At 45.2% G+C, this 22,578-nt stretch overlaps 1 protein-coding gene across 3 annotated transcripts in view; it reads left to right on the top strand.

Moving 5' to 3' along the window:
* Positions 1 to 22,578, top strand: part of EML3 (EMAP like 3) — a 160,720-nt gene that overhangs the window by 78,358 nt on the left and 59,784 nt on the right. The window contains exons 4-10 of one of the 3 annotated variants that reach the window (XM_030217630.1): positions 303 to 995; positions 6,960 to 7,082; positions 7,945 to 7,973; positions 8,256 to 8,291; positions 10,341 to 10,464; positions 12,732 to 12,881; positions 20,802 to 20,871. In XM_030217630.1, coding sequence (XP_030073490.1) covers positions 303 to 995; positions 6,960 to 7,082; positions 7,945 to 7,973; positions 8,256 to 8,291; positions 10,341 to 10,464; positions 12,732 to 12,881; positions 20,802 to 20,871 — 1,225 coding nt within the window. Of the gene's footprint in view, positions 1 to 293; positions 996 to 6,959; positions 7,083 to 7,944; positions 7,974 to 8,255; positions 8,292 to 10,340; positions 10,465 to 12,731; positions 12,882 to 20,801; positions 20,872 to 22,578 lie in introns of all 3 variants that reach the window. The other 2 variants (XM_030217629.1, XM_030217631.1) reach the window with 2 other exon arrangements.

Below are 22,578 nucleotides of genomic sequence, written 5' to 3'. Positions count from 1 at the left end.
CTTGCGGCTATGTATCTACCATTCTGTGCGTAACGTAAGCTGTATACCTTTTCTTGTGTATCTGTTCTGTGTGTGTCACAAGCTCTCCCTTTCCTTGTGGCTGTGTATCTACCCTTCTTTGCATGGCACAAGCTGGGTATATACTATCCCCTGTGACCATCATTTACATTGTATCTGATTTTTCATATAAACAGTAGCATCTCTGCATTTGCTGTTGGGTGAGCCTCATTGGCTGCAAGTCTGCTTCTTTCCCTTCTGATCTATCTTTCTTCTGCTTTTATTTCCCATTACAGTGTTTCTAGTAATGCTGACTCACATATAGATGCAGAGGATGTGTTTTTGAGCTATGAACCTCGGAGTACACAGAGACATGGAGCCAGGATACATGGATGTGGCAACACAACGACATTTATCAGTACTGGAACCCAGACTGAGGAATCAACACTACAGCAGCTGATACAAGGAAAACTTCTTCCTCAGCAGTCGATTGTCAGTGCCCCAGGGCCCAGCCAGAACCCGACTCACACCTGTGATGTAGATACCCTCCAGTCTGCTGTCACTAGAGATGATTTGCGAAGTCAAGGACCAGTCCTGATTCCAAATGGTGAAGGAATATTATGGACAAAAGGACTAGCTGACGAAGTGAATAATGTAACTGTTTCTCCATGCCCAATCTTAGCTCGACCCATTCAGCAGCACTCAGCTGAGGAGTTCTGGCACACAGCCTGCACCTCACCAGAAGAAATCCTTCCTTACCAGCACAAGCATGGACCTCCAGCAACTCAAGGAATACATCTTGAGCAGAGCAACAAAGAGACTTCTACCACACAGCCTACAGAACCTCCAAAATTTCAAGGTGCCGGTCATCCTCTACCCCATCTTACAGGACATCAGGAGATTCCGTCCCCAGGGACAAAGGAGACCCAATCAGAGAACTGTGATAACATAGCCACTGTACCTGCAGTACAGGTTCTGAAGGACACCAAGAAAGAGCTGTGAGTTTGCTTCCACAACAGTGGTTTATTAAGCAATTAATCAGTGCTAGGCTCAGACCTCTCCCTATAAACCCTCCTACTCCCTTGGAACATCAGGGCTCAGAAAGCTTTCCCTATAACACCCATTCCAATCCTGTAAGGCTCTGAGGGCCAGATGCACTAAACTTAACGAGCCAGCAACTTGGTTTTTAAACTGGTTCTAGCCAGTGTAGCGCACAAGTAGTAAACCAGGACATGCACAAAAGGGTTCTCTGAGCCATTTTCCTGTCAGGGTAGCAGCTAATGAAAACAGAATGCAAATGAGCTCATTTTTATTATAATGTGAATGTGATGCAATGCACTACCGTTTCTGACCCCATGCACAAAAGCAGTCCCTACCTTTACCGTGGAAATTTTAATGTGAGGTGTGGACCTGCTGGTTCTTCATTATTGCAAATAGGAGATGGGGAGAAACAAGGTAGGGAAGATGGAGCACAAAAAAAAATAGTATAACAGCTTACATGCAGCTTCTTTGCGTGTATGAAAGCCGTTCCACATATGTGTTTTTCAAATTACATTTACTGGCAGGAAATTGGGGGGGGGGGGGGGGGGGGGGGGGAGTACTGAAATGTAAAGCATAAAAGTAATGGTGACTTACCAAAAATGCAAGGAAGTTAAGGGTCCATCAAAGAAACAGCGTCTGTGGGACATGGGCTTGGTTCCACCCCCAGCTGTTCCTGTTGCTTCCTTCTATTGGCCGGCTGACACAGAGAGGGGCTAAACCAATTGGACAGCATCAGCCTGGGATGTCCCGCCCACTCATTACTGGAGGGGGACACCAGGAAATTAGGATCCAGTCAGTTCACAGCTGTAAAGTGACGTCATCAGGGAAGTCCTACAGGGAGGAGGAGTTGGGACAGCAGCCAGCCAATGAGAGTCCATCTTCAGGGAGATGGGCATTCTAGGATGTCAGCCAGCCAATAGAAGGAAGCAGCAGGAACAGCTGGGGGTGGAACCAAGCCCTGATGCTGCTGATCAGTGTTGCCAGGGTTGCGAGTTTCCCACACAATTGGGCGACTTTCTGTGACCGGCTGCGGGCAAATTTTGACAGCTGCGGGCTGCGGGAAATTGGGCGGCTTTTTCGTGGCCGTGGTGCGGGTTTGGGCGCTTTTCCGGGGCTTCTATTGGTCCAATTTGGTCCAATAGAAGCCCCGCGGAGGCGGGGACAATGACGTCGGGGGCGGGGTTAATGATGTCGGAGGGTACATCGGGGGCAGGGTTAATGACATTGGGGGCGGGGTTAATGACGTCGGAGGCAATGCCAGAGGCGGGGTTAAAGACATCAGAGGCGGGTTGATGATGTCGGAGGCGGGGTTGATGACATTGGAGGCGAGGTTTGACTTTGGGCGGGGAAAAATGTTCCCATCTGGCAACCCTGCTGCTGATTCCTCACAGAAGGGCAGAGAGCAGCAGAGCGAGGTTTTTCTCACTTTTTCCCAGCAGTTGGAGGCAGGGAGCTGCAATACAGGTATGACCCATCCAAAAAAAAAGTGCTTTTGTGTCTGCCAAAAAAAAAAAGGGTAAATTTACTGCTCTCATAGACGCAGCTTGTCTGTGTGTATGAGAGCTGTCTGTAGCATGCGCAGAGCAGCCACGCATAGCGACTGACTGTTCTGCACAGGCCCAGCTCATCGACATGCTTCCCCCATATCGCATGCAAATGAGCTGGGTTGCAAAAGCAACAAGCAGCTCATTTGCATGCGATTTTCTTAGTGAATCCCTCCATGTTTCTAAATCGGTAAATTTTTACCGATTTGGAAACGCAGATGGATCCTTAACGGGACCTTTGTGCATCTGGCTCTGAGTGTTTATCCTGTAAATACCCTCCAACAAAGCAAGCCTTAGTATTCTCTCTTAAACCTCTGTCCCAACATTGCAGGGCTCAAAGCACTCTTCCTAAAGCTCTACCCCATCCCTAACTTTGCAGGACTTGGAGCTGTCTCTCTCCAACACTGCAGGGTTCAGAACTCTCCCCTTCTATCACCATCCAGCACTAGTTCTCAGAGCTGTCCCCTTTTACCTATGAGCAGAAGAGGCAGCTGCCCTGAGCCCAGCTTTACAGGGGGCCCACAGGTATGAGCAATCCTGAGCACAGGGCCCATTCCAATGCAGCATCTTCCTTCCCTCCCCTATCCTGCCCTCTGCTTCCTACCAGCCCTGCTGCTGCTTCCTGATGAAATAAGAAAACAGCATAAAAGCACAGCCATTGATGGCTCTGCCAATTCTGCTTCCTCTGATGCGGACTTCCTGTTTCTGAGGGGCAGGACTAGCAGAGCCATCAGCATCCTGGCTTAGATAACCGCTTTTGTGCTGCCTTTTTTCCCCCACCCAGGATGTAACTTGGCTGGTGGTGGTGGGAGGGTTTAAGGAAACCATGCCACTGGACTGAGGGGTAGGAGTGGTGGAAAGGGTGCTTCTGGTCTGGGGGGGGGGCATCTCCAAAAGTTGCTAAGGACCCCATAAGCTTTTTCAACACTGCAAGTATCAGAGCTGTCACCTCTGTAATCCCACGTCTAACACTGCAGGGCCCAGATTGCCTGCCTTATAACCCGTCAACAGTGCTGTGCTAGTTACTCTTCAAAAGTAATTAATTACAGTTACTAGTTGCTTCTCAGCTTAATTAGTTACAGTAATTAAGTTACTCATTTATGAAAGCAATTGATTACTGATTACCGTTATCTGCTTCCAGTTACTAATTGTTTTTCCTTTACCGATACCACATCCGTGAATACTTATGGTAAAAGCCTTATGGTACCTGAAGAGATAAAATATCCATCTTATACACGACCCCAGTGTGAATATTGCCTAATTTCATCTCTTGATGCTTATTTCAAGGAGGTTTGACCAACTCATGCCAACCACATCCTCTGTCATGTCATGTTGTACTAGTTATTCTTCGAAAGTAATTAATTACAGTTACTGGGATAGTGAATAAGTAGTTAACTACTTTATTGATTACTGTAAGAAAGTAATTAACTGCAGTAACTAATTACTAGTAACTCAATATCGCATAACTGCCTGTCAAACAATGCAAGGCCTAGAATTCCCTTCCTATAACTTCACCTGCAATAATTCAGGTTTCAGTACTCCCTTCTCTAACTCCCTGTCTTAATAGCGTAGGGCTCAGAGCACTTTCCTTCTAACCCTCTTTAACACTGCAGTGCCTGATGGGAATCTGTCTGCATCTGTCATGTTTTATGTGATGTGAACTATTGAGATCTGGAACAGTCTCTCATTTTGTTTTTCAATCTGCCCCTCCCAGTTGATATTCTACCTTCTGTAATATTTGCATCCTTCAGTTTCATGTTTTGGATTGTTAATGTTTGGGTCCTGGGAATTTGTTTTGCTTTGGAACAAGAGACTCAGAGTGTTATTTATTTATTCTTTTTAAAGAGTTTCATGTTGCTTGAAAAAGCATCTTGCAGTGGAGAGAGTTTATGCCACTGGTACTGAAGTGACACCAAAATTTGTCTAAACTTAATTTATGTTTTGTAGCAAGGGGAAGTGTCCTTGTTCTGTTCTGTATGCATTATAAGGCCAGATTTCACTCATGGAAAGAAAAAGAGAGCAGTATGAATGGACAGAGACACAGACACACAGTGTGGCAGAGATACACATACACTGGGAGAACAGTCTTCTAAGCGATTTCCTGCACAAGTGGGGAAAACATGCAAAACATGGCTCATGGAATTCTTTCTGATCTCTGCATTTTACTCCTGGTAGTTGGCAATTTGAAGATTGCTTCCTCCCCCCAAAAAGGACAAAAGTACTTGTTTTTTTGCACAGTACATAGACTTTTAGCTGCACTGAGGGGTGGGGGTGTCCCAGAGGATATTTACATTGAGGAAATAAAGTAAGCACGTTCATGGTATTTTCAAATCTTTACATGTAGTTTTTCAAACAGATGTGTGGATGTAGTTTCCCTGCTCACCTTTGAGGGTGGGGTTCAGGGGGGGTGTAAGGAAATCATATTTGCAGTAGGGGGAAGAACTAATTCATCATTAGCACCACAACATTCGAAGAAGCACCACTTCCTATATATGTGAACGTTATCTTTGAGAATTAGGGCAAAGCCTGTGGTTAAAAGTTGCCCTTGATCACTGTCTCAAAACTGCATCCATACAGATAAATACAAGCAGGCAATGTGTCAAGAAACTTGCAGGAAATACTCACAGAAAAAGAAAAGCAGAGATACCAAGTCACATGCATTTGTCTGCCCTCACATTCTCACATGCTGAGCACCCCTCTTCAGATGCATTCAGAGCATGACCTCCATGATCTGGCATCTGGGATCTTCTCCATCTCCACCATCTGTGGATTGGCATTTCTTTCATGCACTCCTTTCCCTTCCCATCCATGGAACGGCATCTTCTCTCCCCCACCCCTTGGTATACCTTACAACTTGTCTTTATAGAGGCCACTGACAGCAGCAGTGTTTTACATACACTGCTTGCAGCTGGCCCTGGAACCTTCCCTCTGTCTCACCCCCTCTGATGCAACTTCCTGTCTCCATGTGAGCAGGATGTGGCAGAGGGAAGGCTGCAGGGGGAGGGGAAGAGAGAAGGAGGGACAGAGGGAAGAGATGCTGAGCTACAATCATTGAGAGAGGAAGGGGAGATGCTAGGAATGGTGGAACCACGTGGAAAAGGGCATGGGGGTTCTCAAGGAAAATAAGTGAGAGGAGGATAGTGAATACAGAGGGTACAAATGTGGTAATGTAGATTAGATAAAGATGGAAGGGGATAGAAGAATGGGGAAGGAGACAGGAAATGGGAAAGCAAAGGGGTGAAAAGAAGATGGAAAGTAGATAGATAAAATGGAAAAAGGAGAGAAAGAAGGTGAAAGTGAGGCAGAAAAGAAAGAAAGGGAGGAAAGAGCTTAAAGAGAAAAAAATCAATATGTCCAAGACAAGATGTAGTGAAGTAATGGAACAAGACAGGTGTTAAGGTGACCCTGATGCAGAATATCAAAATGAGATACATGTCGGCAGCTGGTTACCGAAACATAGTTATGAAGATGGACGCCATTAAGATAAGTTTTCCTTACATTTAAAAGATTGAGGTGGTTGAAAAATTTGCACAAGTGAAAAGTATTAGAGAAACAGTGTTTGGAAGAAGATTATGTAGATTAATGATGAATCTAAGGTATCTTCATTGTTATAAGTCAGATACAGTGGTTATAGTACCCTCTGAGGATCCATTTCACCAATTAACCTGATATAGATCGTTATGGAGCATTGTGATAATGAAAATGATATGCATTGCAGATGCCGTTGTATTGTGTTCAGTACAAAAGGAAATGCATTTCTTTTTTTATTTCTCCAGTGCTGTAGTATATGCTGAGTTTGGTTTCGTAAGGTTCCCAGTTCAATTTTTGTCTACATGTTTCTAAATCTAATATGTGATCACTTGTTCTGGATTTGGTGAGGGTCTGTGGTTTGCATGTGACTGAAGTGTGGAATTCTATTTGCATATAATCAGGGCTGGTGTTAGACATTCAGGAGCTAAGGGCAGAAACCGGGAAGGGGGCCCAAAAGCTGGCCTTCTGCCTATGCCTCCTTTAGCTTGAGGCAGGTTTCGGGTCCCCTTAATGCCAAATTTGGATGTAGTTTCTGTTTAGAGATCTGCAGGAATCCCACTTGTTCTGTTTTATCTGTTGAAGGTGTGTTGGTGTTTTAGGGCCCACTGTAGTGTTTGTAGTGCTACAAATTCATAAGTTCTACTGCTGTATGACATGTTTGCTACATATATATTGAGTTAGGATTTTTTTTCAGGTTTCGTATTATTTCACAATATGCCTGGAAATGGAAAGATTTAAGTGCTAGCACATTAGATTTTGGCCCATATTAATCATGGGTTATGGACTCTCTTTGTTCTTTTTATTGATGTTCTGTGGACAGTCCTTTTTATTCTAATTTATTTACAGGTTTCGTCGAAACAGCTCATCAGATAAACTGGTAAAAGATGCTGTAGAGAAAAATAAGCTGAAACTATCTAAGAAAGCTGCATCCACTGCCAACCTCCTGACACGCTCCAGCAGCTTGGAAAAGTATGAGGGCGCTGAAGCTGGGGCTGCGAGCTTCATCTGGCTTTTCCTATAACTCCCTTATAGCCTGCTCCTCCTACAACTTGTGATCCGCCACTAATCCCAACAACTTCCCTATGGCCACTGCTTTTCCACCAATCCCTACAGCTTCCAACAACCTGTGATCATAAGTATAGTTTTATTTTTGGAGGGGAGGGGGAGAGGACATGGAGAGCAGTGCGCTCCAAATGATCCAAGTAATAATGCTGAATTGGCCTTCGTTCCCCCACTATCAATATGTCCTCCATACTCCTTGCCTCCCCCTAAAAAAAAACCTAAATAGGCGTACTAGGCTAATGCCTGTGATCCTTCACTAACCTCTACAACTCCGCCATGGCATGTGCTCTTCCAGCAATCCCTACAGCTTCCTACAACTTGTGTTTCTCTGTCAGTCCCTACAGTTCCCTCACAGCCTGTGCTCTTCCATCAATCCCTACAGCTTCCCGTTATCTGTGTTCTTCCACCAGTCCCTACAGCTCTCTCATGGCCTGAGCTCTTCCATCAATCCCTACAGCCTCCCACAACCTGTGTTTCTCTAATTCCTACAGTTCCCTTACAGTCTGTGCTGTTCCACAAATCCCTACAGCGCCCCCTGTGGCCTGAGTGCCTCCACAAATCCCAATGGCACCTGCATGGATTGAGGTCTTCCACCATTCCTTATAGTGCCTACTGTTGAAGGAAGCTGAGATGGCAGGTGCTTTGAGCTCCTCTATAGTCAGTACTTCTGCAATACTTCCATGCTCTTTCTGTATTTACCAAGGTCTCTGATGTTCTGTGTGGGTCTCATACTCTCATCTTCCTCTAAAATCTGTCTCTTTTCTCACAGCCGAGTGAAGGACCTTACTCCCAGTGCAGGTGAGTCTCCTGAGGTTTCTTCTGTGTTGGTATTGTAGAGGGTATCCAGAAATGGATTAGTATGTGCATTTATTTATATGCATAAGTGTATATACAAGTACATTCCTGTGTGTCTGCACAGCTTGTGGGGTGTGTACCCAACCTCACTTTCTTTTATTACACAAAGTAAACAGTAGTCTATTATATGACTGCAGTCTGTTCATATTTTCCATGTTGACTATGCTGTGGACTTTGTTCCTAGAATGTTCATTTATACCATATGTAACTTGTGCTTTCTTATAGGATCATCAAGCCCTCGCCGAGGCACTTACAATCTTGGTAAGGATGTTATGTGTGCATAGGGTTACCATATTTACAGAGACAAAAAAAGAGGACACAAAAAATAAAAATGGTTGCTACCTTTGCTCTAGAAATATTTAATTGTAGCAAATGTGTAAATGGATTTTAATTAATCAGCACACATCAAACAGAAACTAACTTACAGTACAGCAGTAGACAATAATTTACTTTTCAAAAACTTCTGGATTTCAGTTTGACTGACATACTTATCGGAAGAGTAGATATCCCTCAACAACTTTGGCTGGCTTCTGAGATACATGTGAAAGTCTTTGCATGACTTATGCTTAAAGTTGTGCTGCATGAACAAAATTCCTTTGACAGGCTCAACCAAGGAGGTTTAATGGCAGGAGATGGCATGAGCCTTTCTGGCCCATTGTTTAGGCTGAAGCCAGTGAGCGGAGCTTGCTGCCATATTGATTTGTCCAAAACAATAGCAAACATTATCAAAAACAATAGCAATTGTGATTTATATTGTTTTATTAAACTTCCTAGGTCTTGCATTCTCTTTGTTAGAAGGGGATAGGGGGAGGGGAAGAAAGGGGAGTTGGGGGGGGGGGGGGGGTTGGGGAATTTCAAGGGATCTGTGAAGGGGGGAAGGTTAATGTTTTTGTCAGTGCTCCAGAGCAGCAAAAGGGATCCTCAGGATTCTCCCGGATCCCTTAGTAAACCTTTTTTGTTCCACAATCGTTGAGATGTGGACTTTTTACATATATGCCCCTTTTGTTTTGGGGGTTTTTTTTTTTTAATACCTTTAGATGTTTTTAACACTGTGGACTATTCTCCTGGACTCTCCTGCTATTCCATAGCATTCATGTACTCCTTAAAAGTCGACTGTGGCGATCCACCTTTGTTATTTGCAACTCTGTATTGTGGATTTCAGTTCTGCGCTATATACCTTAATTTTTATTTTTTTCATCTCAAAAAGACAGGGACAGCAACCTATGGCCTGGGTGCCTCTATCTATCCCAAGATTAGACTCCATCCATCCAATGCAAAGCAATTTAACTGGGCAGGAAAGGCTCCTGCCCAGTTAAGTCACTTGTGGTATGGGCTGAATATTGACCGGCAAGTTTCCATCTTCCTCTCTCTCCACAACTTTGCTCATTGTGCTGCTGAGGAAATAATGCCATCTCCTGTCATTAAACCTCCTTGGGTTCAACCAGCAGGAAACAGAGAGGAGATTAGCAGGGCCTTTCTCTCTTAGCACCCCCATGTGCACCGACTGACTAATAGGCCAGAGATGATTTTTTTGCAGGTCATCTCCTGCATTCCTGCTGGGGAGCCAGGATCTCTCGCTCAGCAGCTTCCCCTTTCAGCGACAGCAGGAAATGCCTTAATAAAATGTCATCTCCTGCAGGACTATTCTAATGATAAGAACTGTGAGACTTTGCCGCTCTTATGGTGAGACTGGTCCTGTGGCAGTAGGCGATGACGTTTTATTAAGGCGTCTCCTACTGCCACTGGAAGGGGAAGCGACTGCTGGTGGCTTGGGCCACCATCGGGGTGTGCCAGAGGCATAGACAGGGCTGGTTGGAACTGGGGGTGGGCTGAGGGCATGCCCTAAATATCCCACTGAAAAATCTGGCCCCCTTGGAAGCCTTGTTAAAAAAACATGGAGGACATATCTGAAGAAGGAGGACATGTGAGTAACCCTATGTGTTCAGGCAGTGCTGTCCTGTCCTGTCCCTCCTTGCTGTGACAGATGCCCTCAGAACACTGCCTGGCATTGCCCAGTGAGTGTGTGTGTGGGGGGGGGGGGGGAGGGGGGATGGACAGGGACGGGAGGTGGGTGTTGAAAGCACAGTAACTGTGCTGGAACAGAAGTATTACTATTTTTTGTGCCTTGAACTTGCTGTGTAATTGTAATTATAGATTCAGTTGTTGCCATGTTTTTGTCCCGGTGAACCAGTACTCAGCACATACTATAATTTTGCTGTGCTCTGGGACCTGTGTTCACAAGACTGCAATCTAGCAGTGGCACCCCCTGGAGCATGGGCTGAGGTGTAGTTCCTGATCTCTGTTTTGCAGAAAAGGTGTCCACTAAGATGTTTCTGAGGGGCCGTCCCATCACCATGTACATTCCCTCCAATATCCAGAACTATGAAGATTTACGAACGGAGCTTCCATCTGAAAAACTGCAGCTGGAGTGGGTGTATCCTTCCATGGCACCAAACAGGCCTGCTTTTCCCTTTTCTCATGCTCCCACATTTTAGGTGACTGTATCCTTCCACTGCACTAATGAGGCCCCTCACGCACTTCAAGTTTCTGCTTGCAGTGGCTTAGAGAGACATCTTTGTGTGCGTGCAGAAAACTACCGAGGGCAGGAGAACACATTTACTGCAAGGTGTACACGGGTCTACAATGCAGGAATGGATCAAGTACAGGAGTTAGCTCACATGGTGACCATCAGTAGTAAATAGGAAATTAGTTATTTTGCGTCAATGCAGAAAAGTGTTGAAGGGAGCATAGCACCAGCACAACATGATAAAATTACCGCCTGATCTGAGGTGGTGTAGAAGGGTTAGCTTCCTCTCTGCATGTAACAAAAAAGCATCCCTGGTAGTCTAGCATCCCTCTCTCTCTTCCTGGGCCCCCTGCCCCGATATATAAAAAAAAAATTCCTTGGTTCTAGTGGAATCCCCTTCCCCCAACTTAAAACATAATTCCCTGATGTCTAGTGAGACCTACCCTCCCCCTGCCCCTGACTGTAAAAAGACAATTTACAGTTGTCTAGTGACACCTTCCACTCCCACCCCTTCCCTAGGCCCCCAGACTTTCCAAACTCTGTACCTTTGAAAGAGGCAGGAGTGAGGCCCACTGGCTCCTGCCTCAGCACCGCTATCTGTGTAAATGGCAGCACCTGACCTTGCGCAGTGTATTCTGGGATACACCAAGCTGGGTCGATCTACTAAATTTTTTCCCTTATATGGTAGTGTGGGTGGTGACTATCAAATAGGAAAAAAAATTCCCTTATTTGACAGACCTATCCCATGTGGTACATCTCAGGTTGCACTGCATGGTGCTGAGGCAGAAGCAGAAGCCAGTGGGTAACTCTCCTTCCACGTGAATCTGGGGGCCTGGGGAGAGGTCAGGGCTGGAGGGGGTTCCACTAGACACTACGGAAATGTTTTTTTATAGATTGAGGGGGAGGGGTGCCACTAGTCACCAGGGAAATGTAGTTTATAGACCGAGGGGGGAGGGGTGCCACTAGACACTACGGAAATGTTTTTTTATAGATCGAGGGGGGAGGGGTGCCACTAGACATCAGGGAAATGTATTTTTAAGTCGGGAAAGGGAAGGTCAGGTCGGGGATGCGGTGAGTACTCATTGTCAGGGCATTGGTTTGGGGGGATGCAGAATGCCCATGGCATTTTACAAGAAATGTCAACCTACCTGTCAGTTTGTGAGCCAAACACCACTTATACAGTAAGAGCTGCAGATTACTGCTGTGTTTTTAATGTGATGGTGATTTGCATCTCATTGCGCAGTTCATACCGCAGTATTTTTTAATCACTAATTGTGCAGTAAAAGCCTCGCACTGAGCCAGCTCTACCATGTGTCTTTCTTCTTTGGCACATTGGCATGGAGTTAGGCTGTTGGGGGAGGGGACAACAGATTATTTTATTTTGAAATGGGGGGGCATCATGGGGGGGGGGGGGGCAAGGATGCAATATTTGGCCATAGAAAATGCATGAGGCTAAATAGAAAAGTTGCTCCTTTTACTTATTTTTAGTGATGTGCACATGGGCACTTGGAAAATTTTAATGCACACAAATTGATTGTGTATCTATACATCTACAAATTAACATATGTATAATCAATTTGTGCAAGTAAAAACAATTTTAGTGTGCATTAAAAATATGTGGGAAATGATCCTGAAACTTTTGGGAAACATGAAAGAAAACCAGGTTTTGTTTTTTTTTAAATGGTTGTACTGTATATCTTGCTTCATCTGTATGTCAACTGGGTCACTTTGTTGTTTCTATCTCTAGCTGTCTTTATTTCTCCCCTGAGGGTGTCTCCCTTTCCCCGTTAGGCCACAAATCTGCTTCTGCTTGTGAAGCTCCTGGGCCAGGTGGCAGCGGTAGCCCAGCTGATGTTGAGGTTTTCCCATGATGCTTTAGGAATATGCATTGCCCTCTTTTCCCCAAGATGCTTAGATGCACTACTCTCTTTTTCAAGAGTGTCTACAAAACCAGCTTGAAAACTTTTTCTGTGTACTTCCTTTGCCCTTCACTGTTTCGACAACACATTTCCAACACATTGCCAGTACTGATTCTCAAACTGGGAATGAGGCCACTTGATGCATGGAAGCTTGAACACCTCTGGTCACTTGACCTTTATGCTGTGGCTCGGACAGTGTGCCCTAATGGCTCCCCTAACACATAAAATGTTTTCCCTGACTCATGCATTCCCCAGCTATGGATACCGAGGCCGAGACTGTCGCTGTAATCTCTATCTGCTGGCCTCTGGAGAGGTGGTGTATTTCATTGCTTGTGTGGTAGTGCTCTATCACATTCAGCAGAAAACGCAGCGCCATTACCTCCGACACACAGACTGCGTCCGATGGTGAGTACCAGACAGTAAGGACACACTACCCCAGAAGCTGGTGCACCCATGCACACAATGTTAAAAACTTCTTGATTTCAGGGTTACAGTAGCTATACTGGTCCTGGAAAATAAACCTGATTACTTTCCAGGCTGCTACCATTCCCCAGGACAATTGAAGCATTATCTGCATGTAATATCTTACTTGAACTTTCCAGACCACACACGTCTACTTTTCAGATGTTCTGGGATCTGTGTGGTCTCAAAAACTCTTTATACAGTTCTTATCCTAATCCAATAAAAGGTATCACAGCCTGCAAAATATGCAGACCTTCTTGATTTTGAAGAAAGGACCTAACTTGATGTGTGTTTATAAGCACTGGAAATTTCAGCATGAGAGTCAGTTGGTACATCTGATGAGGTGTTGCGTTCTCGAGGGCCTTGGCATTCTGTCAGGTCCTCGAGGCAGGACTGGAGTTCGTGAGCCCTTGGGCCACTGCCGAGGAGCGGCAGCGGCAGGCAAGACCACCTCGGGACTGGAAACACAGAAGAGCAGTACTGGAACTCTGGACTGGAGTAGTACAAGGCAGGCAACTAGAACAGATGAGACAGGAACAGCTTCACCTGCACCTAGCCACCGTTCCTCCGGAGTTGAGCTCCGAAGTGCAGGCGGCCGGCAGGACTTGCAGGATAAGGCAGGAACTGAAGATCCAGAGGACCCATCCTGGGTCTGGGATACACGAGGGCGACAGGGCACGGAACTAGACTCAGACAGTGTGCTGCTGCACAGCCACTAGCAAGACCCAGAAGACAGACCAAGGAACACAAGGCGTACAGAAGCTAGCAGGAGCAAGGACTAGGGCAGCAACACACTAGGCAGAACGGGGATCCGAGAATACCCACAGGGTAAACCCTCTAGCTAGGTGGAGACAGGATACAGGAATAATCACCCAGGAAAACACACTAGCCAGACAGATACAGGATTCAGGATATACCCTCAGGATATACAAGCAGGGTAGGCACACAGGCTAGGCAAGGCAGGGTTCAGGGTAAAGAGAGCAAACCAGGAATAACAGGTCAAGGGTCTTGGGCAGGCAGCACAGCAAACAGAGTAACCAGGAAGAACAGGCCAAGGGTCTGAAGCCACAGCCGTTCCACACACTGACTGGGGAACTCAGAAAGGCTGAGGCTTCGCATACAGACAGAGAACAAACCCGGACAAAGGCTTCACCCCAACCCAGGGTAAGCCAGGAACAGAGGCTTCACCTCAACACAGGGTAAGCCTGGAGCAGAGGCTTCACCCCAAACACAGGGTAAGCCAGGAAGGACCCGCAGTCTACAGACAGACAGTAGCAGGGAAGACCCCCCACAGAAGGACAACAGAGACACAGACACAGAAAGAAACTGGGCTGGAACCCAGAGAGAGGCTAAGCAGAAGTGCAGCAGACACTTACTAACCTGACCTGGCCTAAGAGCATAACACTTATGCAAAGGCACTGACTGCAAGCACAGCACTTCCTTATGAAAGCTCTCACTGATGAGTCACCAGCAGTAGGACAGAAGCAGGAAGTACACTGACCCCAAAGAGAGGCTTGACACACATAGGAAGTGAGCCCACAGGAAAGACAGGCAGGAGCCATCTTGGAAGCTGGCATAGAGCCGGGGGCAGCCATCTTAGATGCTGGCTCCCTAGAGAGGCAAGCCCACACAGGTGAGGTCTAGTGAAGCAATCAGCACACAGAGCCAGAGACAAGACTAACACAAAGACAGACAGAAGCCGGCAGAGCTGCTGACCCCCAGAAAGAAGGTAAGGCTGAGGGTGGTCACGGCCACAGACATGACATGAGGGTAATAAAGAAAATACTGTTCTAAATACCACAATGTATGGGACATGATACACAGAATATTGGATCATGTGGTACACTGTGTTACTTATTTTAGAAGTTCTGTCAGTTTTTTGGATGTCTGAAAACCAGCATTTAGACATCCATATTGCATGGACGTCCCAACATTAATTTTATAAAGCCAGAATATGGACTTCTAAAACTGCTGTATATCTATATGGCAGGGGAAAGTGGTCTGACCATGTTTTGGGTGGGACTAGGGAGGGGCCAAAAGATGAACGTCCAGTTCCGATTGCAGAAGCGGAAGGGACGGCCATGTTCAAAAAGATGGACATCAGTATATAGACCTGGTGCTTGGCATGTCCAGATTACAGAAAGGTGCTCTGAACAGTGGGACTTGCACCAAAAACCTTTGGCTCTCTGCAGGCTGCTCTGATTATTAGAGTACTCCTTCTGTGTAGTCATTTTATAATATAGATGTAATTCTGCTGCCATGTAAATGGCCATGCCCCTTATTTTGGCCTGTTCATAGTTTGGATGTTTCAGTTTGTAAAATGGAGGTTCATAATGGACATAGCTAGAACTAAGACGTCCATGTTCTTGTATTTTTTTAACAGTCTGTATGTCAGCAGATCCTGTTCTAAAATATAAGAGCTGTGGACATGAACATCTGATGTATAGATTTGGACATGCATATTCTGAGCTGGAAGTCCTTTCTAAAATTCCGCTGCACACATAATATAGTGAATGATGGCAGAAAAAGATAAAGATGACCCATCCAGTATATCTAGCTGAGATTCATCCATTTTCAGTAAATGTTCTTATAAATTCCCATATGCAAACCGATTAGAACAGGCCTTCTCAACCCAGTCCTCAGGGCACACCAAGATCCATGGTTAACCGCAATGAATATGCATATACATGCAAAACTAATGACTAATGTTGCTTTTTAACTCATTAAAAATATAATGAAAATATTTATGAAATTGTGAAAATAGTGCTCAGTACATCTTCATAATGCCCTCAATGATACTATGGCAGTTAGATGAGAATCATTGCACCATGAGTTCATAAATATTCATTATATATACCTTCAGTTATGAATTGATTGTATATTTGTATCCCAAACTTTCTTCATAACAAAGGTTCTTAGCTGAAGTTGCTCACGGTTGTTGTCTCCACTACTTCAGCTTAAGTGATGTTACAGTCCCCGGGGCTCCATACTCCTCCAAAATCCAGATATAAAGATGATCCTTAATGATGATAATAAATCCAAACAAGAAAAAAAATCTTTCTATCCAACCAATCTGTCCCAATGCTGAAATAATGTTTCTTAAGAATGAATCACAAAGATAATTACTTTATTCCAAAGTTCTTGTTTCAATACTGCATTTCTTCCATGGACATAGATCTTTATCATTATCCTGCTAGTTCATGTTCCTGATCATCCTCATATTGAAAATCTTGCCTCAGTGTGATCACAATTTTCAAGAGTTAATCCTCCTTATCTCGGTCTCAACACAGATCCATGTTTTGCTGTTGCATTATCAGGAGACCAAACCAAACCAAATATATGCATCAATAAATTTGTGATATCTTAAAAACTCTTCACATACTCAAATTAAAACTTACTTTGTTACTGCTGCACACCGAAGTTATTCCAAAGTCTCTTCTAACATGGTGCCTGATCAAAAAAGATGGCAACACATGCTCACTGCTCTTATACCGGCTACCCATCAAAGTCCACTACTGGAAGTTGAATTCATTCAATTGACAAATTATGCCAATCTACCTCTTTGTTTAATTAAAAAAAGAAATAACTGTATTCCATGAATAAATTAATTTCTGCTCCTTCAATATCAAGTGCTTCGCAACCTCCCCTCCGTGAGCGGAAGATAATTGAATCAAAACACAGGTCTTCCACCTGATGCTGAGCATACACCCAATACTCTATCAATGGAGCCTCCAAACGTTGTAATCAGAATATGCATGAGATAGATTTGCATACCAAGGAAGAAGTGCATTCCAATCTATCTCTTGTATACAGTAGATTTTAGCAAAGCCTTTGACATAGCCCCACATAGGAGACTGATAAAATAAACTGAGTGCCCTCATTATGGGCCCTAAAGTGACTGACTAGGTTAGAAACTGGTTAAGAGAAAGGTGACCGAGGGTAATGGTAAATGGAGTTCACTCCAAGGAAAAAGATGTCACCAGTGGTGTGCTATAGGGATTGATCCTTGGTCTGACTCTTTTTAACATTTTTGTGAGCGATATGGAAGGGCTGCCTGGTAGGGTTTGCCTCTTTGTGGATGATACCAAACTCTGTAATAGGTTAGGTACCTCTCATGGTATGAATAGCATGAGGAGGGATCTAGTGAAGCTTGAAGAATGGTCTAAAATTTGGCATCTAAGATTTAGTGCTAAAAAATACAGGCTCTTGTATTTGGGCTGCAAAATTCAAGGGAGAGCTACAGTAAACGATGCACAAATGTCACGGGTTTGGAGAAGAACACCGTGAAGCCTTTGAGGTTTTTCACCTGAACCAACCAGCGTTCCTGGAGCGTTAAGCCCTCGAGTTCAGGCGCCCGGCAGGACTTGATCCACAGAAGGTTTCCCCAAGGAGTAATGATGAACAGGGAGCAGCTGATAGGTGCCCAGCAAGATGGAATCCAGGTGCTGGCGATGTTCAGGTCAGGCGGCTGGTACGACGGAATCCAGGGACAGGTGATGGTCAGGTCAGGAGGCTGGCAAGGCGGAATCCAGGGACAGGCGATGGTCAGGCCAGAAGTAAGGCAGGAGAAAAGCACAAGCTAGGAAGGAGGAATCCAGAACCTTTTGCAGAGGCAGGGAACCAGAGAATGAGCGGTGCTAAAATACCACCCAGAGGATGGTGGTGCCTCCCAAGCTTTCCCTGGAAGAGACAGGGGCTGCCCCTTTAAGAAGCAGTGTGATGTGCGCACGCACACACATTAGGCATGCTCCTCCTGATGCCGAGAGGTGGCCCAAACATGTGGCTAGGAAAAGTGCCACTGCTGCTTCCTGCAGTGGACAGAGATGACGACACCCTGCACCTGCTGCGAGACATCTGAGGGAGCCCTTCTGCCCCAAGCCACTTCCGGGAGCCAGCGGGAGTTGCGCCCCGCTGATGAGGCTGGTAAGGAATGGTGGGAGCTGTGACAGGAAAAGAAAAAAAGGACTTGGAGTGATTGTACCTGATGACCTTAAGATGGCCAAACTGGTAGAAAAGGTGATGTCAAAGGCCAGAAGGATGCTTGGGTACATAGGGAGAGGAATGACCAGCAGGAAAAAGAAGGTGATAGTGCATCGGTATGTCTCTGGTGAGGCCCCATTTAGAGTACTGTGTGCAATTCTGGAGACCACAACTTCAAGAAGATATGAATGGGATTGAGTCAGTGCAGAGGGCAGCTACTAAAATGGTCAGTGATCTTCATCATAAAGTGTATGGGACAGACATAAAGACCTCAATATTTATACTTTGGAAGAAATGCAGGAGAGGGGAGATATGGTAGAGACATTTAAATACCTCTGTGGCATAAATGCACAGGAAGTTAGTCTCTTTCACCTGAAAGGAAATTCTCAAATGAAGGGGCATAGGATGAAGATAAAAGGGGATAGACCCTGGAGTAATCTAAGGAAATATTTCTTTACGGAAAGGGTAGTGGATGTGTGGTATAGCCTCCTGGTGGAGGTGGTAGAGACAAAGGCTGTATCTGAATTCAAGAAAGTGTAGGTCAATCACAGAAGATCTCTTAGGGAGAGGAAGAGATAGTAGATGGTATGAATTGGGGCGGACTGACCATATGGGCAACTGGGCAGTGCCCGGCGGGACCAGAGGCAGAGCTGAGAGAGAAGGGAAGGCTGAAGCGCCGAGCCTGCTTGCCTTTCACTGCTTCCGCCGGGACCCCGAGGTAAGATGACTTTTAAATTCTGGGCGGCATGCAGCAAGGTGAGGAGCAGGCGGAGGACTGTTGTGGGAGAAGAGGTTGGGCTGGGGTCAGACTGGCACTCGGAGGAGAGGGGGGACGGGCCTGGAACTCGGAGGAGAGGGAGGGGGCCTGGAACTCGGAGGAGAGGGGAGGCCTGGAAGGAGGGAGGGGGGCCTGGAACTCGGAGGGGGAGAAGGGGAAGGGGAGAGAGGGAGGGGGAGAGGGGAGGGGGAGGAGGGGGGAATGCACCACCTGTTAAAAAAAAAAATTTCAGCACCCCCAATCATTTTGAAAAGTTGACTCGTATGTATGAGTGTTTATCTCTTTCATTGTGTTTGGGTTTCCATTCTCCAAATGTGTGACTCTGCACTGTTTTTGCATCTTAACTTCCAAGCATTAAACATCTTCTCTAGCTGTTTGCTCTCTGAGTAGTCTGTACTGTGTTGAAGGTCTTTGTGTCATCTGCAAAAAGTCAAATTTTATCTTCTAATCCTTCCACAATATGACTCACAAAGATGTTGAACAGAACCAACCCCAGAGCCAGTCCCTAATGCACTCCACTGATCACCTTTCTGTCCTCAGGGTAAATTCCATTTTCCACCACCCTCTGTTATGTATCACTCATTCAATTTGTAATCCAATTCATGACCATGAAACCCAGCCCCAGGCTGCTCAATTTATTTTTGAGCCTGCTGTGCAGAACAGTATCTAAAACTTTACTGAAATACAAGTAAACTACATTCAGCACATGCCCTTGATCTAATTTTCCAGTCTCCCAACTGAAGAAACCAATCAGATTTGTTTGACAAGATCTCCCTCTGTGCTGCCTCAGATTTTTTTTTTTTGTTACATTTGTACCCCGCGCTTTCCCACTCATGGCAGGCTCAATGCAGCTTACATGGGGCAATGGAGGGTTAAGTGACTTGCCCAGAGTCACAAGGAGCTGCCTGTGCCTGAAGTGGGAATTGAACTCAGTTCCCCAGGACCAAAGTCCACCACCCTAACCACTAGGCCACTCCTCTGCAGCCTGCTGGATTCTAAATACTTGACTCTAGTGAAGGAATGTATTGTATCCCTTAAATGTCCCTTCACAGAGATACAACTAAGTGGCCTGTGGTTTCCAACCTCTTTTCTGGTTTGTAAATAGGTCGCTGAGTGTGGTAATGCACCATAGCACTGAGGACCTAATGCTATGGTAGAACCCATGAATGCAAGTCTTATCGATCTAAATATGGATGTTTCCTCACACTGCTTTCAACCCCGTCAGTGTTTTGAGTGTTTCCCAACCCTTAATGTAACAAATCAGACCAGTGCAGAAACAGAGGAGTAGCGTGATCAACAGGATGCTTCCAAAGAAACCAAAGAGATGAAAAATAAGGAATAAAAATGTTCTTTAATAGTAGAAGATAAGACTCAACATGGCACCGTGTGGTAAACGCCAGTAGGTGGAGCTGAATCAAATCAAGCCTTTAAAAAGACTAATGATTGGTGGATATGCAGGATACGTTGGTAGAAAGCACAAGCAAAACTGAAAGGAGAATCGTGTCCACAAAAATGTTGCTCCTTTCAGTTTTGCTTGTGCTTTCTACCAACGTATCCTGCATATCCACCAATCATTAGTCTTTTTAAAGGATTGATTCGGTTCAGCTCCACCTACTGGCGTTTACCATTTACAGACTCCTGAGGCAGGTGTTTCTTGCCGAAACACGGTGCGATGTCGAGTCTTATCTTCTACTATTAAAGAACATTTTTATTCCTTACTTTTCATCTCCTTGGTTTCTTTGGAAGCATCCTGTTGATCACGCTACTCTTCTGTTTCTGTGCTTCCCCTTGTAGTGGATCCAGTTTCTCCACTTTGGTGGTTGTTTTTGTTTTGTTTCTGAAACAAATCAGACCAGTGGCAGACTGTGATGACAATGTTACCCTCCTTATGTAGCTCCTTCTCCATGTGTTTCTCTTAGCTCTTGCCTTCCTTTGTCAGTCCATTCACTCTGCCTTCTATCTCCCATTCTCTGCCCCTCCCCCATCGCTCTCTCCTTCCTCTGTTCATTAATCCTTGTACATTTTTTTCTTTTGTCCCTGACATCTCTCCTCACTCTTCCACCTTCTGTCTATTCATCTCATCCTGTTTTCTTCTCCCTATGCAGCTTAGCTGTACATCCAGATAAAGTCCGAGTTGCCACAGGGCAGACTGCTGGTGTTGACAAGGATGGCAAGGTATTGTGAGTAAAAAACAATAAATGAATCCAAAATCATATGCCTAGGATTAGTCTCAGAAGCTTCAGTGGAGCAGTGTGTTTGTATGGGCAAACTGATAGGATGCTGTGGGGCTCATTTTCAAAGCACTTAGCCTTCCATAGTAACCTATGGAACTTTGTAAGGCTAAGTGCTTTGAAAATACACCTCTGTGTGTTGGTGGGTGATCTTTTGTAGACAGTTATGGAACAGTGTGGGTGTGTGCATGTGTTTATGGGGAACCTCTTGGGGGACCTTGAGCGATGTGACTGCATGAGGAATCTCTAAGGGATGCATGTATATAATGAATCTCTCATGGACACTGATGCAGAATTCAGCGCTATTTAACTGGCCAGAACAGCTGCTGACTGATTAAATAGCGTTTAACTGGTTATCCACCGATATTCAGCGAGGGATAACTGGCCATCCCCCACTGAATATTCCCAGTTAGCAGCTAGCAGATAACTGGTTATATTGTCCAATATAACTGGCTATGCACCTATTTTTAAATAAGGTGAATATCGACTTAGCCAGGAATGTGCTATTTAACCGTCCAGGTGCCATTCCTGGCTGGTTAAATAGCACTGACTATCGGCAAGACAGTGCTCTATCACTGTTCCTAATACATTCTCTGGACATATACATGTACATACACTATTCCACAAATGTCTCCAAGAGATTCCTCCTACGTAGACACATTGGAGCCGATATTCAGACCTCGGGAGTTAGACTGACTAACTCCTGCAGTCGGTGCTGAGCCCTGATATTCAATGCCAGGCCGTTTCTGGTGACTGGCATTGAATATCCAGTTTATTTTTGGCCGGTTTAAAGATAACTTAATCGACCACAACATCACCATGTATTTGTTTCTCTACCGGACTTGGCGAATGCCTGTACGGTACTATGTAAACCACATTGAGCCTTCAAATAGGTTGGAAAATGTGGGATACAAATGTAACAAATAAATAAATAAATAAATAACTGGCTAAGTACTAATAATCAGTGTGTGATAGCTGGTTATCTCCGCTGAATGTTAGCAGCTAACCAGCTATATCACATGATATAACCAGCTAGCCGCAAATATTCACTTCACTGGCTAAGTTTAGCAGCCAAATCGGACCACCTAAGTAGCAGGCCTATCTTTGGCTGCTATAAACTTAACCAGCCAGTGCTGAATATTCACTTGGCCGGTTAAGTTTAAGCCGGTCAAAAAAAATGGGTATTCAATTCCAGTCACCAGAAATGACCTGGTATTGAATATCCGAGATCAGCGCTGGTCGCAGCACTTAGCCAGCCTGCCTTCCACGGGCTGAATATCGGCCGGTTTGTATATATATGAGGCATCTGGAATACTGAAGTACTCTTGGGGCAATTCTACAATTGGGCATCAAATTTTAGGTGCCCCAGTGCCGCGTGGTGAGAGCCTGTTCTATAATGGCATCTGAAAGTTCAGATTCTGTTATAAAATTATTAGTGTAACCTGGCAGAGCTGTACCTTACATTTATGCACCTGAATTTACACCAGCCGTAGACCTGGCATAATTGTGGATGCCTAAATGTGGCAAGAGTGCCCATAACTCACTGGGCCCGATATTCAGACCCCGGAAAGGAGCCCAGCCAACTACCACGGTCGGTGGTTAGCCGGATATTCAATCCTGGGCCATTCTGGTGACCGGCATTGAATATCCA

The sequence above is a fragment of the Microcaecilia unicolor genome, chromosome 11, assembly GCF_901765095.1.
Source record: "Microcaecilia unicolor chromosome 11, aMicUni1.1, whole genome shotgun sequence".
NCBI classification, from domain to species: Eukaryota; Metazoa; Chordata; class Amphibia; order Gymnophiona; family Siphonopidae; genus Microcaecilia; species Microcaecilia unicolor.
Note: the sequence above shows the minus strand (reverse complement) of the source record. Positions and strands in the feature narration are given on the sequence as shown.